Genomic DNA, 19,356 nt, shown 5'->3' with positions numbered 1-19,356 from the left:
GTAAAATGAAATACTCAATAGATATGGATAGACGTGATATAAACTGCTATACTTCTTGTTCTCTAGTTTGTATGCATGTAGCGCCCTCAGTATCTTACGAGAAGAATAAAGAAAACACAGTTAGCAGTTGTTGTAATTATGTATGTAGTCTGTCTGCATCTGAAACTGTATGGGCGCGGTGAATGAAGGTTTCGAGAAGGTCCGTGCCAGTTACTGGTAACTTGTAGAAAGGAACCCATTGAGTGCGACGTCGCAAGTGTAATCTTTAGTAAGTCTCATTTGAAAGTGTTGTGTTAACAATTATGACAGGAAACATATTATCTGCTAATAAATCATAAGCATCAGAAGGGTGACAGAAAAGGAGTGTCCGAGAGGTAAAGAAATCAACATTCTATGGGATGTATGTATTACCCTTTGTGGTGTCACCGCCAGACACCACACTTGCTAGGTGGTAGCCTTTAAATCGGACGCGGTCCGTTAGTATACGTCGGACCCGCGTGTCGCCACTATCAGTGATTGCAGACCGAGCGCCGCCACACGGCAGGTCTAAGAGAGACTCCCTAGCACTCACCCAGTTGTACAGCCGACTTTGCTAGCGATGATTCACTGCCTACATACGCTCTTATTTGCAGAGACGACAGTTTAGCATAGCCTTCAGCTACGTCATTTGCTACGACCTAGCAAGGCGCCATATTCTTCAAGAATGTATTATGAACTGATAATATTGTGAATCATGTACCGTCAAGAGCGATGTTCATCATTAATGGATTAAAGTTACGTATCAAACTAATAACGTCCGCTTTCTGAATTCTAATTCCTTGGCATGTTCCAGAGCTCACGTCAGTATACACTCCTGGAAATTGAAATAAGAACACCGTGAATTCATTGTCCCAGGAAGGGGAAACTTTATTGACACATTCCTGGGGTCAGATACATCACATGATCACACTGACAGAACCACAGGCACATAGACACAGGCAACAGAGCATGCACAATGTCGGCACTAGTGCAGTGTATATCCACCTTTCGTAGCAATGCAGGCTGCTATTCTCCCATGGAGACGATCGTAGAGATGCTGGATGTAGTCCTGTGGAACGGCTTGCCATGCCATTTCACCTGGCGCCTCAGTTGGACCAGCGTTCGTGCTGGACGTGCAGACCGCGTGAGACGACGGTTCATCCAGTCCCAAACATGCTCAATGGGGGACAGATCCGGAGATCTTGCTGGCCAGGGTAGTTGACTTTCACCTTCTAGAGCACGTTGGGTGGCACGGGATACATGCGGACGTGCATTGTCCTGTTGGAACAGCAAGTTCCCTTGCCGGTCTAGGAATGGTAGAACGATGGGTTCGATGACGGTTTGGATGTACCGTGCACTATTCAGTGTCCCCTCGACGATCACCAGTGGTGTACGGCCAGTGTAGGAGATCGCTCCCCACACCATGATGCCGGGTGTTGGCTCTGTGTGCCTCGGTCGTATTTAGTCCTGATTGTGGCGCTCACCTGCACGGCGCCAAACACGCATACGACCATCATTGGCACCAAGGCAGAAGAGACTCTCATCGCTGAAGACGACACGTCTCCATTCGTCCCTCCATTCACGCCTGTCGCGACACCACTGGAGGCGGGCTGCACGATGTTGGGGCGTGAGCGGAAGACGGCCTAACGGTGTGCGGGTCCGTAGCCCAGCTTCATGGAGACGGTTGCGAATGGTCCTCGCCGATACCCCAGGAGCAACAGTGTCCCTAATTTGCTGGGAAGTGGCGGTGCGGTCCCCTACGGCACTGCGTAGGATCCTACGGTCTTGGCGTGCATCCGTGCGTCGCTGCGGTCCGGTCCCAGGTCGACGGGCACGTGCACCTTCCGCCGACCACTGGCGACAACATCGATGTACTGTGGAGACCTCACGCCCCACGTGTTGAGCAATTCGGCGGTACGTCCACCTGGCCTCCCGCATGCCCACTATACGCACTCGCTCAAAGTCCGTCAACTGCACATACGGTTCACGTCCACGCTGTCGCGGCATGCTACCAGTGTTAAAGACTGCGATGGAGCTCCGTATGCCACGGCAAACTGGCTGACACTGACGGCGGCGGTGCACAAATGCTGCGCAGCTAGCGCCATTCGACGGCCAACACCGCGGTTCCTGGTGTGTCCGCTGTGCCGTGAGTGTGATCATCGCTTGTACAGCCCTCTCGCAGTGTCCGGAGCAAGTATGGTGGGTCTGACACACCGGTGTCAATGTGTTCTTTTTTCCATTTCCAGGAGTGTAGTTCTTCCCTCCTCACGCCAGCCTGCGTGAACTAAAAGGCGTGCATTTCGGCCTTCTCTAATAACACGGTGTTGGCTCTTCTGCCAACACAAAACCCTTCACAAATTGTACGTCGTCGACATTCAAGAAATGTTCTAAACAAACCATTCACTTGCATCTTAAACACAAAATGAAAAATTGCGCCCCACAGTAATCACAGAGGTTCACACCATCAAGATCGAAGGCGAACTGCTTGGGAGCTACAGACCGCCCAACACGTTCAGCTAGGTATCCACTCTTAAAGAATTCATATGGAATCACATTAGTGTGACGGATTGATGAGGACTGATGGAATGTCACAGCATGCACTAGAATGCGAAACAGTCTGACGTGGAGCTTATCGTGAAACTGGCTATCCTTTAAGGCGTAGGTGCAGGTGTGCGATAGTACGTTTTTTAGGCACGGAAAAAACAAACATCTAGAAGGTGAATTGGTCCAGTGGTTCAAGATGATATGGATTGCAATGTCATATGCTTTTCAGGAAAGATAGTTTGCTCTAAAGGAGTACGATTTTTATACGCAGCCTAGGAATCTAGCAAAAACAAGTTATTTTGACCAGGTATTGGCCAAAAGCAGTGCTCATACCATAGTTGTAGTTCTCTTACCTCCATTTTCCCACTCTCTTTTGCTGTGACGTAAATATTCCCTACTGGCCTTGCAGGATCACGCACACGAGAAAGAATCGTGGGGGATCGAGCATCTTCAACATCTCGCAGCACAATAAATAACTTCCCAGCCAATTTACTATCCAGATTAACAGTCAGCACAGTTGTACAAGTATTATTCAGGCACTGATAATAGTTGATCCTTATACAGATCTCTTGGTACCTCTAATTTCTAGGGTCCCTTTCATTCGCGTTCCATCGTCAAAGCCCCTTTCGTCGGAGCTGAAAAAAATTCCTTACTGAACGGTGGGATAAGTTTGTTAACTTATCCTCAAATTTCCGGCCGATTCCGCAGTTTGCTGTGCATCGTCAAGTTGATGATTTGTTTGAAATTTCTTTATCTTACGTCGTCCAATTCTGTATCATTGTTTGAAGTGGTTTTACTATCCACTGCTTCTCTTGAAATCACTGTAATCTATGTCGCCCGCAGTTTGACGTGCATTACGTAGTAGGTCACCGTCATACACATCCTGTAAATTGCATCGAACATCCTTCAAGCGCGCAAACATCGGTTTTTGTAACAAGTGCACCTTGTCCTCCCTTGAATGCCCGTAGTTTTTCTTACGCACTACACAGTTATATTGCTGCGGATTTATTCGAAATGTGTTCATAGTAGTTTTTTCACTATGCTGCGGATGATCTTTCGTGTAAGTAATTATGTTTAGTACCCGATCCTTCGACAATGATTATCCTTTTTCCACTGGAGACGGGATTTTTGGGTCCCTGTCCAACGAGGATGATGAACTACATGGCTCGGCGCCTGTTTCAGTATTACTTTCACTTATTAAGCACGTATCGTCATTGTAGCCCTCATGTACATTGTCCGCACAGAACAGCGTTTACGACACCACACATTCCAGTGACCCATCTTTCATAAACTCTAATATTTCATCTTCCTCTCTCTGCGAAATTTGTTGGACTTCTTTTCGATGCAGTGTTATTTCGGCAACTGTTGTTGTAGATACAATCCAATGTTTGCTTTGTTAATGGTTGCCATTGCTATGCTTTGTATCAACACCACTAGCCTTGTAGCACTATTATGAGTTATTCGTCGATTACGAGGTTCAACTACGCTCCGTAGCCTCATGCTATGCTCACATTGGATACCTCCAATTCCGTCCCATGTTGCCATTAGCAGCTAATATTGTGGTTACATGGTAGATAATATTTGGAAAGCGGAGATTATCGAATCTCTGAGTCACGCACACGAGAAAGAATCGTAAGGGCAGAGCATCGCCAATATCTCGCATATACGGATTAACAGTCGGCACAATTGTACAAGAATGCTGAAGGCACATAGTGCAAATGTGTTGTCAACATATTGCCAGAATACTGTAAGTTATGAAACAGCCCAGTGCCGCTTCTCACAAGTCTCCAGAAAAAAGGTTGGCCACCGACATATTTCTGCGATTTTACCGAACGAAGATGATCCGCACACTAAATAGAATAGCTCAGTGTAATTTCGGCTGTATGTATCTGTAGATAAGCTGAAAGCTCTGCTTCGAAATATCATGGTATCAAGTCAGCAATATCTGCCAGTTCTTCCATAACTTCATGGAAAAATACTCCGGGGAAACGTTAAATACTATATTTTTAAACATTGACAACGAAGGTGTGCCTTGTTTACTGTAGTACGTTAATGAGAGTCACAATAATATATTTCTACTTTGTATAAATTTATCAGACACGTAATTATGCTTATGACAAACAGAAGGCAGTTCGTAGTAATTTAATAAAAATTGCAACTGGTGCACGTGTGCATTTAAATTCTACTGCTGTAATTCGCTGTTTGAGCATTGAATCGGAATCAGTGGAATTCAGTTGAACTCTCGACATCTCCATCTCAAAGGCAAGATAAAAGGGATATAATTTCGGCTTGTAAATATACTGGAAATACTTATCATCTCCATCGGCTTAGCAACTACTTTTTCCATTTGGACAGGTAATGTATTTAATGGAGGGATGTAGTATCATCAGAAGTTCAAAATTTTCTGCTGATCTCGAGTACTTCGGCACTGCAAGAAATACAGCGTCTACAGGAATCTACACAGTTGTATTAAGAGCAGTCGTGGCACAATATCAAAGACGCTTGCTTGAAAACTAGTGACAGCGTACAATATTTATTATTACTCAGTGTTTCGGTTCTGGATTTGTTTGGTTCAGAAGATACTCAGGAAAATAATATTTATGTTACAAGGAAAAACAAAGAAACTGTATAGCACAGTCGACATTGGTGAGGTTATACGAGGTATTTAACCATCCTCGACACTTAGTGACCCCTTCCCCCCTTCCGTTAAAATTCATCCTTCACCTAACTGTCACATAGGCGCTTTATATGATGACACTTCTTTTATGCCAAGCGGTACCAGCGAATGCTCAAAATCAATAACTATAGCAATGTGGAAACAAGACATAGATCGTGTTGATCGTGATCTCTAAATCCTGGAACATGAAGTATCAGCTCACCAAAATATAGCAGCCCACATGACAGAGGTAAGTAGAAGTTTTTCCACCCAAGTATAAAGTAAGTAGCGACAAACTATACAAACAAAATTTGTCTCCTTTATGACGCCCATTGCTTACATGCAATACAGAATCCTGCGAGCTCCTTTTTCTTACCGTATGACGTACTCCCTAATCGTAATTAAAAGTACACAAGCATTAAATATAAGCATGCAAATCCTTACCCTGTTTATTGCAGAAAATCAGAATCTCAGTCCTTTATAAAACGAGTTTATTTCAAAATAGAATAAACTATTCAGGAAATAAATAAATAAATTACATAAATAAATAAATACCAATGAACAAATGCATCAAAATCATCTTTACAGAAATAGTAACACGCGAGGGGCAATAAACCCATCGTTTTACAATTTGACTATGTAACTGTAGCGACAGAGATGCATTTTCTTGGGTTTCTTAAGCAGTGGTCTCCACACTTGAGCAAGAGGTATATGTTCTTATTCTATACGTGCAAAATTTGTAGCAATTTAAAGAAACGGGTTATCTAGATATTAAGTTACATTCTGTACTAACGAACATACGATAATCGATCACACAAACATAGCGCTCAACACTATTGGTGGACACTTCATGTAAATGTACGAATTAACATGTGTAATAATTACGACAAGAAGTTTTGTACAACTAACAAATTATCAATGGCTGTGTTATTTATACGTCTAATTTGTTCTTCGAACACAAGGAAACGAAATATTTGGAAAAAAATGCACTGTGTACTTAGTAAGTATCACAGCCTGCAAAAAATAAATAAATAAATAAATAAATAAATAAATTGAAGAATAAATTTTTAAAGTCCTGTTGGCTGAAAGAAATTGTATTTGAATCACCCGTGAAGTCAACATCAGATATTAAGGAACGAAGTCATTGGATATATAAATGTCTGAAATATGTGGTATTTGCTAATCTTTTCAGTTTAATACCCATGAAAGATACTTTTTCGTGCACAATTGCCACTAAGCAATATATTTTAGCTTTTACGCCTTCTAGAATTCCGTCGGGCAATATCAGTCATTCTACATTTTGAACAAGGTTCGTAATCTGAGGTGTTTAAGATGATGTCTTGGTAATTTTCTGCGTAGTGATTGGCGATAACGAGTACCTCCACTGCACTAAAAGAACGTTGAGTCAGTGGCGCGTGTTTTGATAACATATCTATTAAAACAACCAAAAGTGCCGTAAGTGTTCCAAATCAGCACTGATGCACAACCCATTTCCAAGCCTTGAAGCACCTTCCTTTACTCTTATTGACTCGTTTTTAACTGTTGGTCGAAGCTACATCCACCTAATCAATTAAACAATAAATATAACTCACTTTACTGTCAAAGAAAGATTATACATTTCGATGTTCCTTCCCACATTCTACGAACGTAGCGTACGTTCCTCAGAAATTAATTCCTTGCCAGGTACACGCTTCACTCACAAGATACACTTGTTCTTAGAAATGGATTACATTGATCACGCCTTCCTTAACAATGTTACTTTTGAAAGGATCAAATTAATGACCATTATTTAAAAAAACAGCTTTCGGTGATTACAATAAACGGCTAATCAGTATTGCAGCACCCTGACACCACCAGGCAGTTGAAGTAAGAGCTGTAAAGATTACTTAGACAACGGCACGAGCTGGACTCACTTCAGCGCATTCTAATTTGTTAATACTTCCGCTCCTAAATCTCTTATTCATCGATTGTTATTTGGTAGAGTTGCTGGCCACGATTTTCTGTTGTAACAAGAAAATATCAGTTTGTCTTACTACACTGTCAAGGATGTAGGGCTTGTAATGTTTCCGAATTCTTAAATATTCAGATACAGTTCGTCAAAAACCCATTGCTATCAGTGACGGTGTTTTGAGCAGTTCTAGAGGGATGTAGAAAGATCAGTTAGGTCCATTATCACTTAATAGCACCAGATTACAGTTCGTACTAATCGAAGTACGAACCATAATTGACTCAGAAACGGTAATCAGTCTGTGATATCGTATGTCTGATGTTTTGGATTTTCGCCCTCAGGATGCTGCCGTGAAGCGGTATAACTGCTTACATTAGTTCTGGCCGAGGGACTAATGAGACCTTACACAGCAGGTATGGGATGTTGTACTGAATGCTCGAGAGAAACATTCCATGCTTCGACGTTACGGTTAAATGGAACAAACAGTCTAGTGCAGGGAGTAATTCAGTGATGGTTCTGAGGAAACGACTGGAATGCTAGAAGGGCAGACTGGTTTTTCCCGTCCTGGTTTTTCCCGTCCCAAATGTAGAAGCCGCTGCGGCAGACTCCACTGCGAGTGTGTTTTGCGGATTCTGTCTGGGCAGGTTGGCCGGCGTCCAGGCGGCTGAGCCATTCCAGTTCCTGGAGGGGCTGGTCGCGGTCACTGGGTCAGAGCTCGGTGTTGACGGTGCAGGCCGGGTACAGCGCCAGGCAGTCCTTCTGGTCTTGGCCGTCGCGGGCCGCCTGCACGTAGCGGTGGAAGCGCGCCACCGCCGAGTTGGCGACCGCGGGCCGCTGCAGCTCCTCGGGGTCCCTGCGGACACGTCGTAGCCCGTCTGAGAAACTGGACCGAGCCGACATTTCAACAACAAGTAAAACAAGGAGTACACCCAAAAAAAGAAATAGACGAAGTAAGTATTCCTGAATTCGAATCAAGAACAATTGCCAACATGAGGAACTTAGATGTAGATGTCCTTCGAGCTCGGTGCAGCAAAGTAGCTTAATCCTAGATTACTACACCCTTGCAAAATTTACAATTGCATTTGATGTCAATTCGCGGTTCCCTTCAATCTGGTATTGTCAATATAAGGTGTAAAACAGGACATTCTCTACTTATTTTCTATGTGACATACCACGGGAGACCTTATAATTGTAATTAACTAGTGCTTAAAATACAATTATAATTTCCTTTGAATAAAAAATGTAGTAGTAAAATTTAAAATGGTTTAATAACAATATGGCATCACCCATCCCCTTAAGGGCTCTAATGCTAAACCGCTGAACAAAGTCCAGGCCTCCAGTCCAGGTGGTAGTACAATTTAAAATGGTTTAATAACAATGTGACATCATCCACCCCCTTTAGGGTTCTAATGCTAAACCACTGAACGAAGGCCAGGCCCCCAATCCAGATAGTATACCAATATACCAGTTATGTGCCTTTCACAGTATGCTGATACAATAATTCCATACTTAGCAATCATATACATCCACTTGACTACTCTGCAGTTCACAACTGAGTGCGTGTCAGAGGGTTCTTTGAACTCCCTTCACACTATTCCTCTACCATTCCACTCTCTAATATCGCATGGGAGAAATGAACACTTAAATATTTGTGTACCAGCTCTGATTTCTCTTTTTTTTAAATCACGATGACCATTTCTCCGTCGTAGGTTGACGACCATAGAATATTTTCACATGCATCGTAGAAAGATGGTGATTAAAGTTTCGTGAAAAGATCTTGTCGAAGCGAAAAACAAAAATGGTTCAAATGGCTCTGAGCACTATGCGATTTAACTTCTGAGGTCATCAGTCGCCTAGAATTTAGAACTAATTAAACCTAACTAACCTAAGGACATCACAAACATCCATGCCCGAGGCAGGATTCGAACCTGCGACCGGAGCGGTCGCTCGGCTCCAGACTTTAGGGCCTAGAACCGCACGGGCACTCCGGCCGGCAAGCGAAAAACACCTTCGTTTTAATGATTGCATATCCGTGACACTCACTCTTCTACACTGACGCGCCAAAGAAACTGGTATAGGCATGCTTATTCAAAAAAATGAGATACGTAAACAGGCAGAACACGGCGTTGCGGTGGGCAAGGCTTATATCAGGCAACAAGTGTACTGCTACTACATTGGCACGCTATCAAGATTTAAGGAAGTTTGAATGTGGCGTTACAGTCGGTTCACGAGTGATGGGGCACAGCATCTCCGAGGTAGCGATGAAGTGGGGATTTTTCCGTACAACAATTTCACGAGTGTACCATGAAATATCAGGTAAACCATCAGATTTCCGACATCGCTGCAGCCGGAAAAAGATCCTGTAATAGCGGAACAAACGACGACTGAAGATATTCGTTCAACGTGACAGAAGTGCAACTCTTCCTCAAACTGCTGCACATTTCAGTGCTGGGCTATCAACAAGTGTCATCGTGCGAACCATCCAACGAAACACCACCGATATAGAATTTCCGAGTCGAAGGCCCACTCTTGTACCCTTGATGATTCCACTACACAAAGCTTTACGCCTCGCCTGCGCCCGTCAACGCCAACATTGGACTGTTAGTGACTGCAAACACGTCGCCTGGTTGGACGAGTTTCGTTTCAGATTGTATCAAGCGGATGGACGTGTACCGGTATGGAGACAACCTCATGAATCTACTATGTCAGCAGGGGAATGTTCAAGCTAATGGAGGCTCTGTAATTGTGTGGGGCATGTGCAGTTGGAGTGGTATGGGACCCCTGATACGTCTAGAAACGACTCTGACGGGTGACACGTACGTAAGCATCCTGCCTGATGATCTGCATTCACCCATGACCGTTGTGCATTCCGACGGACTTGGGCAACTCCATCAGGATAATGAGAGATCCCACACGCCCAGAATTGCTACAAATTGGCTCCAGAAACACTGGGTTAGAACACTTCCGCTAGCCACCAAACTTCCCAGGTATGAACATTACTGAGCATATCTGGGATGCCTTGCTATGTGCTGTCCAGAAGAAATCTCCATCCTTCGTACTGTTACGGATTTATGGACAACGCTGCAGGATTGATGATGTCAGTTCCCTCCAGCACGACTTAAAACATTAGTCGAGCCTGCGCCACGTCGTGTTGCTGCACTCCTGCATGCTCGCGGAGCCCTTCACGATATTCGGCAGGTGTACCAGTTTCTTTCGGTCTTTAGTGTATATCGCGATAATACAAAACAAGCTGCGCTTCTTCCAACTTTCTCGATGTTCTCAGTAAATCCTATATGATAAGCATCTCACACAGCACAGCAGTACACTAGCGGAGAACGAACAAGCGTAGTTACGGCAGTCTCCTTAGTAGACCTGTTGCATCTTCTACATCTACATTTACGAGCTTACTCTGCTATTCACAATTAAGTGCCTGGCAGAGGGTTCAATAAACCACCTTCAAGCTGTCTCTCTACCGTTCCGCTCTCGAACGGCGCGCGGGAAAAACGAGCACTTAATTTTTTCTGTGCGAGCCCTGATTTCTCTTTTTTTATCGTGATGACCATTTCTCCCTACGTATGTGGGAGCCAACAGAATGTTTTCTCTATCGGAGGAGAAAAATGGTGATTGAAATTTCATGACAAGATCCCGTCGCAACGCAAAAAAACCTTTGTTTTAATGATTGCCATTCCAATTCACGTACTATGTCTGTGGCACTGTCTCCTCTATTTCACGATAATACAAAACGAGCCGCCCTTCTTTGAACTTTCTCGATGTCATCCGTCAGTCCCACCTGATGCGGATTCCACATCGCACAGAAGTACTCCAGAATAGTGCCGACAAGCGTGGTGTAAGCAGTCTCTTTAGTAGACCTGTTGCACCTTCTAAGTGTTCTGCCAATGATTGGCAGTCTTTTGTTTGCTCTACCCACAACATTATGTATGTGATCGTTCCAATTTAGGTTATTTGTAACTGTAATCCATAAGTATTTAGTTGAATTTCTAGCCTTCAGGTTTGAGTGACTTATAGTGTAATCGAAATTTAGCGGATTTCTTTTATTACTCATGTAAATAACTTCACACTTTTATTTATTCGGACCAATTGACACTTTTCACACCATACATATAACTTATTTAAATCATTTTGCAATTCGTATTGGTCATCTGATGACTTTACAAGAAGGTAAATGACAGCATCGTCTGAAAATAATCTAAGATGGCTACTCAGATTGTCTCCTATGTCGTTAATATAGATCAGGAACAATGTTGTTGTGGTTCTGGTCTTCAGTCCTGAAACTGGTTTGATGCAGCTCTCCATGCTACTCTACCCTGTGCAAGCCTCTTCATCTCCCAGTACCTACTGCAGCCTACATCCTTCTAAATCTGCTTAGTGTATTCATCTCTTGGTCTCCCTCTACGATTTTTACCCTCCACGCTGCCCTCCAATACTAAATTGGTGATCCCTTGATGCCTCAGAACATGTCTTACCAACCGATCCCTTCTTCTAGTCAAGTTGTGCCAAAAACTCCTCTTTTCCCCAATTCTATTCAATACCTCCTTATTAGTTATGTGATCTACCCATCCAATCTTTAGCATTCTTCTGTAGCACCACATTTCGAAAGCTTCTATTCTCTTCTTGTGCAAACTATTTATCGTCCATGTTTCACTTCCATACATGGCTACACTCCATACAAACAGTTTCAGAAACGACTTCCTGACACTTAAATCTATACTCGATGTTAACAAATTTCTGTTCTTCAGAAACGCTTTCCTCGCCATTGCCAGTTTACATTTTATATTCTCTCTACTTCGACCATCATTAGTTATTTTGCTCCCCAAATAGCAAAACTCCTTTACTACTCTAAGTGTCTCATTTCCTAATCTAATTCCCGCAGCATCACCCAATTTAATTCGACTACATTCCATTATCCTCGTTTTGCTTTTGTTGATGTTCATCTTATATCCCCGTTTCAAGACACTGTCCATTCCGTTCAACTGCTCTTCCAAGTCCTTTGCTGTTTCTGACAGAATTACAATGTCATCGGCGAACCTCAAAGTTTTTATTTCTTCCCCATGTATTTGTATACCTACTCCGAATTTTTCTTTTGTTTCCTTTACTGCTTGCTCAATATACAGACTGAATAACATCGGGGAGAGGCTACAATCGTGTCTCACTCCCTTCCCAACCACTGCTTCCCTTTCATGCCCCTCGACTCTTTATAACTGCCATCTGGTTTCTGTACAAATTGTAAATGGCCTTTCGCTCCCTGTATTTTACCCCTGCCACCTTTAGAATTTGAAAGAGAGTATTCCAGTCAACATTGTCAAAAGCTTTCTCTAAGTCTACAAATGCTAGAAACGTAGGTTTGCCTTTCCTTAATCTTTCTTCTAAGTTAAGTCGTAGGGTCAGTATTGCCTCACGTGTTCCAACATTTCTCCGGAATCCAAACTGATCTTCCCCGAAGTCTGCTTCTACCAGTTTTTCAAATCTTCTGTAAAGCATTCGTGTTAGTATTTTGCATCTCTGACTTATTAAACTGATAGTTCGGTAATATTCACATCGGTCATCACACGCTTTCTTTGGAATTGGAATTATTATATTCTTCTTGTAGTCTGAGTGTATTTCGCCTGTCTCATACATCGTGCTCACCAGATGGTAGAGTTTTGTGAGGACTAGCTCTCCCAAGGTCGTCAGTAGTCCTAATGGAATGATGTCTACTCCCGGGGCCTTGATTCGACTCAGGTCTTTCAGTGCTCTGTCAAAATCTCCACGCAGTATCGTATCTCCCATTTCATCTTCATCTACCCTCTCTTCCATTTCCCTAATATTATCCTCAAGTACATCGCCCTTGTAAAGACCCTCTATATACTCCTTCCACCTTTCTGCTTTCCCTTTTTTATTTAGAACTGGGTTTCCACCTGAGCTCTTGATATTCTTTTCTCCAAAGGTCTCTTTAATTTTCCTGTAGGCAGTATCAATCCTACCCCTAGTGAGATAAGCCTCTACATCCTTACATTTGTCCTCTAGCCATATCTGCTTAGACATTTTGCACTTCCTGTCGATCTCATTTTTGAGACGTTTGTATTCATTTTTGCCTGCTTCATTTACTGCATTCTTATATTTTCTCCTTTCATCAATTAAATTCAATATTTCTACTGTTACCCAAGGATTTCTACTAGCCCTCGTCTTTTTACGTACTGGGTCCTCTGCTGCCTTCACTACTTCATCCTTCGGAGCTACCCATTCTTCTTCTACTGTATTTCTTTCCACCGTTCCTGTCAATTGTTCCCTTATGCTCTCCCTGAAACTCTGTACAACCTCTGGTTCTTTCAGTTTATCCAGGTCCCATCTCCTTCAATTCCCACCTTTTTGCAGTTCCTTCAGTTTTAATCTACAGTTCATAACCAATAGATTGTGGTCAGAGTCCATAACTGCCCCTGGAAATGTCTTACAATTTAAAACCTGGTACCGAAATCTCTGTCTTATCATTATATAATCAATCTGAAACCTTCTGGTGCCTCCAGGTCTCCTCCACGTATACAACCTTCTTTCATATTTCTTAAACCAAGTGTTAGCTATGATTAAATTGCGCTCTGTGGAAAATTCTGCCAGTCGGCTTCCTCTTTCATTTCTTACCACCAATCCACATTCACCTGTGTTTCCTTTTCTCCCTTTTCCTACTCTCGAATTCCAATCACCCATGACTATTAAATTTTCGTCTCCCTTCACTACCTGAATAATTTCTTTTATCTCATCATACATTTCATCAATTTCTTCGTCATCTGCGGTGTTAGTTGGCATATAGACTTGTACTACTGTAGTCGGCGTGGGCTTCGCGTCTATTTTGGCCACAATAATGCGTTCACTATGCTGTTTGTAGTAGCATACACGCACTCCTATTTTTTTTATTCATTATTAAACCTACTCCTGCATTACCCATATTTGATTTTGTATTTATAACCCGGTATTTACTTGACCAAAAGTCTTGTTCGTCTTGCTACCGAACTTCACTAATTCCGATATATCTAACTTTAACCTATCCATTTCCCTTTTTACATTTTCTAATCTACCTTCTCGATTAAGGGATCTGACATTCCACGCTCCGATCCGTAGAACGCCAGTTTTCCTTCTCCTGATAACGACGTCCTCTTGAGTAGTCCCCGCCCGTAGATTGAATGGGAGACTATTTTAACTCCGGAATATTTTACCCCTAGAGGAGGCTATCATCATTAAACCATACAGTGAAGCTGCATGCCCTCGGGAAAAATTACGGCCGTAGTTTCCCCTTGCTTTCAGCCGTTCGCAGTACCAGCACAGCAAGGCCGTTTTGGTTAGTGTTACAAGGCCAGATCAGTCAATCATCCAGACCATGGTTCAGGGAGGGGGGGAGGGGGGGGGAATAATTGAGGTCCTATAACACTTCCTTGGGGAACGCCGGATATTATTTCTGTTTTACCTGATGACTTTCCGTCTGTTACTACGGATTGTGACCTTTGTCACAGGAAATCACGAATGAAGTCGCAGAACTGAGACGGTATTCCATAGGCACGCAGTTTTGTTAGAAGACGCTTCAGAGTAACGGTGTCGAAAGACTACTGGAAATTTAAAAATATGGAATCAATTTGACATCGCCTGTCGATTGCACTCATTTCTTCATGAGTATAAAGAGCTAGTTGTGTTTCACAAGAACGATGTTTCATGAATCCTTGCTGACTATGTGTCAAAAGATCGTTTTCTTCGAGGTAATTCATAATGTTCGAACACAGTATATGTTCCAAAACCCTACTGTAAATCGACGTTAGTGATGTGGGCCTGTAATTAAGCGGATTACTCCGTTTTTGGGTATTGGTGTGACTTGAGCAATTTTCCAGTCTTTAGGTACGGAACTTTCTGTGAGCGAGCAGTTGTATACAGGGTGTTACAAAAAGGTACGGCCAAACTTTCAGGAAACATTCCTCACACACAAAGAAAGAAAATATGTTATGTGGACATGTGTCCGAAAACGCTTACTTTCCATGTTAGAGCTCATTTTATTACTTCTCTTCAAATCACGTTAATCATGGAATGGAAACACACAGCAATAGAACATACCAGCGTGACTTCAAACACTTTGTTACAGGAAATGTTCAAAATGTCCTCCGTTAGCGAGGATACATGCATCCACCCTCCATCGCATGGAATCCCTGATGCGCTGATGCAGCCTTGGAGAATGGCGTATTTTATCACAGCCGTCCACAATACGAGCACGTAGTGTCTCTACATTTGGTACCGGGGTTGCGTAGACAAGAGCTTTCAAATGCAACCATAAATGAATGTCAAGAGGGTTGAGGTCAGGAGAGCGTGGAGGCCATGGAATTGGTCCGCCTTTACCTAAACCTCGGTCACCGAATCTGTTGCTGGGAAGCGTACGAACACTTCGACTGAAATGTGCAGGAGCTCCATCGTGCATGAAACACATGTTGTGTCGTACTTGTAAAGGCACATGTTCTAGCAGCACAGGTAGAGTATCCCGTATGAAATCATGATAACGTGCTCCATTGAGCATAGGTGGAAGAACATGGGGCCCAATCAAGACATCACCAACAATGCCTCCCGTAGCACTCTCCATACAGTGACGTGGTCAACGTTACCTCGTACAGCAGCAACTTCACTGACGCTGACATTAGGGTTATCGTCAACTGCACGATGAATTGCCTCGTCCATTTCAGGTGTCCTCGTCGTTCTAGGTCTTCCCAGTCGCGTGTCATAGGCTAGAATGTTCCGTGCTCCCTAAGACGCCGATCAATTGCATCGAACGTCTTCCTGTCGGGACACCTTCGTTCTGGAAATCTGTCTCGATACAAACGTACGGCGCCACGGCTATTGCCTCGTGCTAATCCATACATGAAATGGGCATCTGCTAACTCCGCATTTGTAAACATTATACTGACTGCAAAACCACGTTCGTTATGAACACTAACATGTTGATGCTACGTACTGATGTGCTTGATGCTAGTACTGTAGAGCAATGAGTCACATGTCAACACAAGCACCGAAGTCAACATTACCTTCCTTCAATTGGTCCAACTGGCGGTGGATCGTGGAAGTACAGTACATACTGACGAAACTAAAATGAGCTCTAACATGGAAATTAAGCGTTTCCGGCCACATGTGCACATAACATCTTTTCTTTATTTGTGTGTGAGGAATGTTTCCTGAAAGTTTGGCCGTACCTTTTTGTAACACCCTGTATAATTGCTAAATATGTAGCTATTGCATCAGCATATTCTGAAAGGAACCTGACTGGTATACAATCTGGGCCGAAGGCCTTGCCTTTATTAAGTAATTTAAGCTGCTTTGCTACACTGAGGATATCTACTTCTACGTTTCTCATCTTCGCAGTTGTTCTTGATTGGAATTCAGGAATATTTACTTCGTCTTCTTTGGTGAAGGAGTTTCAAAAAACCGTGTTTAATAACTCTGCTTTAGTGGCACTGTCATCAGTGACTTCACCGTTGTTATCGCGCAGTGAAGGTATTGATTGCGTCTTGCCACTGGTGTGCTTTATGTATGACCAGAATCTCTTTGGGTTTTCTGCCAGATTTCGAGACAGAGTTTCGTTGTGGAAATTATTAAAAGCATCTCGCATTGATGTACGCGCTATATTTCTAACTTCTGGAAAACTTTGCCAATCTTGGGGATTTTGAATTTTTTAAAATTTGGCATGCTTTGTTCGTTGCTTCTGCAACAGCGATCTGACCCGTTCTAAGTGTTCTACCAATAAAACTTAGTCTTTAGTCTGTCTTCCCAACATTGTCTATGTGATCGTTTCAATCACCCGACAGTTGAAGTTTCATACCTGAAAACTCGAAAGTTGCACAGGTCTCAACCAAGTACTGAAGAAAGGAAATAGGTGTAACCCATTGACTTACATATGGCTCTGAGCACTATGGGACCCAACATCTGAGGTCATCAGTCCCTTATAACTTAGAACTAGTTAAACCTAACTAACCTATGGACATCACACACATCCATGCCCGAGGAAGGATTCGAACCTGCGACCGTAGCGGTCGCGCGGACCCAGACTGAAGCGCCTAGAACCGCTCGGCCACTGCTGCCGTAAAACTGACTTACAGACCCATATCACTAACGTCGATTTTGGAACATATACTGTCTTCGAAGAAAACGATTTATCGACACATAGCCAATACGGATTCAGAATATATCGTTGTTGTGAATCACACTAGCGCCTTATTCGCACGAAGTACTGAGTGTTACCGACAGGGGATATCAAATTGATTCCAGAATGCTTTTGATACCGTTCCTCACAAGCTACTACGGAGTATCGTCTCAGTTGTGCGACTGGATTCGTAATTTCCGTTAGAAAGGTCACAGGTCATAGTGTGTGTGCGTATTGAACCGGGGACCAAGAAACGACGGGGAGGCTTCGTCCCCGCCGTAGCCCTCAGTGGTTCACAACCCTACAACAGGCTACAGCAGTCCACTCACCCCGCCGCCGCCCCACAGCGAACCCAGGGTTATTGTGCGGTTCGTACCCTGTAGGTACATTCACATTCAGAAAAAAACAACAGAACACCATGAACGACTAGAGACGGGACATTCATATTCACAGGACATGTACATTAGTATGTTCTGCAGAATTGATTACCGTTTGATCCATGTCGGCCCGCGAGTTCAAGGCTAACATCGATATCGCGGCCCCAACGCTACGTGCTGGTAAAATGTGCCTGTGTCTGTCGTTGTAGCTATAAACCATTAGTAATGGATCAGTGTGACTTGAGCAGACACTCAGGCTGCCTCGCAGCCGTGTGCGCGAACCGTACCGTCAAATCAGTGAGTTTGAAAGCGGACAGATTATGGGTATGAGAGAATGTGATGCATTCATTCGGGAATTTGCTGCTCATGTTGGCCAAAGTGTTTCGGCAGTGCAACGACTGTGTGCAGAATGGTTCACAGAAGGCCATAGAACATGACTACGTGGGTCAGGTCACACCACCCACGTCAACCCCTGAGAAGATCGACACGTCATCCGAACGGCACTGCAGAATAGACCTGCGTCCTCCTCGGCTCTGGTGCAACAATGTTACAAATCGTACACTATCAGCGGTGACCATCCGTCGTCGTTTGTAACAGCATGAGTTACGTGTGCGTCGTCCATTTCTTCGTCAACCTTTGAAGTATGTGCAGAAACATGCTAGACGTCAATGGTGTATGGAACGATGTCACTGGGGACAGGAATGGCATCGATAGACGAATCCAGGTTCTGTTTATTTGAAAATGATGGGAACATTTTGATTCGCCGCAGACAGAGGGAGCGACATCACAGTGACTGGATTCGCGCAAGACATACAGAGTCAGTTCGCGGCCTTATGGTGCGGTTTGCTGCTGGTTACAACCACAAATTACAGTTAGTGCGTGTCCAGGGCACTGTGAGCAGTGAGATCTACGTGAATGACATTCTGCGACCCGTAGCCATACCCTTTCTGCACAACACCCCAGACGTCATTTTTCAGCAAGACATGTTGCTGCACCAACACGTACGTTCTTGATGTCACAGGATGTCAGCCTCTTGCCCTGGCCCACCAGATCACCAAAGTTGTCATCGATAGAAAATGTATCGGATATGGTGAAACGACGGATGCAGTGCTGTGACCCAATGCCAACCACCACAGATGAACTTTGGAACCCGGTGAATGCATCATGGATGGCTACACCTCAGCCATTCGCGCCTTGTACTCGTCGATGCCGTCATGCATGGAACAAGTTATCAAGGCCCAAGGTGGGCCCTGTGCTAGGCGACAGCACACATGCTGAACTGAGGTGACTGAAATGTTGTTCATTTCTGCAGAACATGTTAATGTAGATGATCTGCGAATACGAACGTCCTATCAGTAGTCATTCAAGGTATTCCGTTTTTTTTCTTCTGAACATGAGTGTATATTACTTTGTGAACTAGCATGCAAAACAGTCGATTCTTCTCCTTGCTTCGTTAATTTGTGTTAAATCAAGTGCCGTGACTGTACGCATCACGGCCATATACCTGTTGAATGATTAGGAACATATGTGATACACTCATAACATTTTGGGGAGTAATTTGTCTTTGTAAATTTCAGATTTTTCATATCACGTGTCTGTTAGTGAGTACTAAGCTCTGTATCTTACCAGAATGGAGACAACAAAGGCAGCGTCTGTC

General features: G+C 43.5%; 1 protein-coding gene across 1 annotated transcript in view; it reads right to left on the bottom strand.

Annotated features, from left to right (window-relative positions):
- Nucleotides 1-5,734: 5,734 nt before the first annotated feature.
- The window catches only part of LOC126176055 (uncharacterized), a 186,368-nt gene continuing 172,746 nt past the window's right edge, over nucleotides 5,735-19,356 (bottom strand). The window contains exon 6 of the mRNA XM_049923187.1: nucleotides 5,735-8,019. Coding sequence (XP_049779144.1) covers nucleotides 7,875-8,019 — 145 coding nt within the window. The 3' untranslated portion in view covers nucleotides 5,735-7,874. The remainder of the gene's footprint in view (nucleotides 8,020-19,356) is intronic.

Source organism: Schistocerca cancellata, chromosome 3 (genome assembly GCF_023864275.1).
Source record: "Schistocerca cancellata isolate TAMUIC-IGC-003103 chromosome 3, iqSchCanc2.1, whole genome shotgun sequence".
In the NCBI taxonomy this organism is placed as follows: domain Eukaryota; kingdom Metazoa; phylum Arthropoda; class Insecta; order Orthoptera; family Acrididae; genus Schistocerca; species Schistocerca cancellata.
The sequence above is the reverse complement of the archived record's forward strand: the minus strand, read 5'-3'. Positions and strand labels throughout refer to the sequence as shown.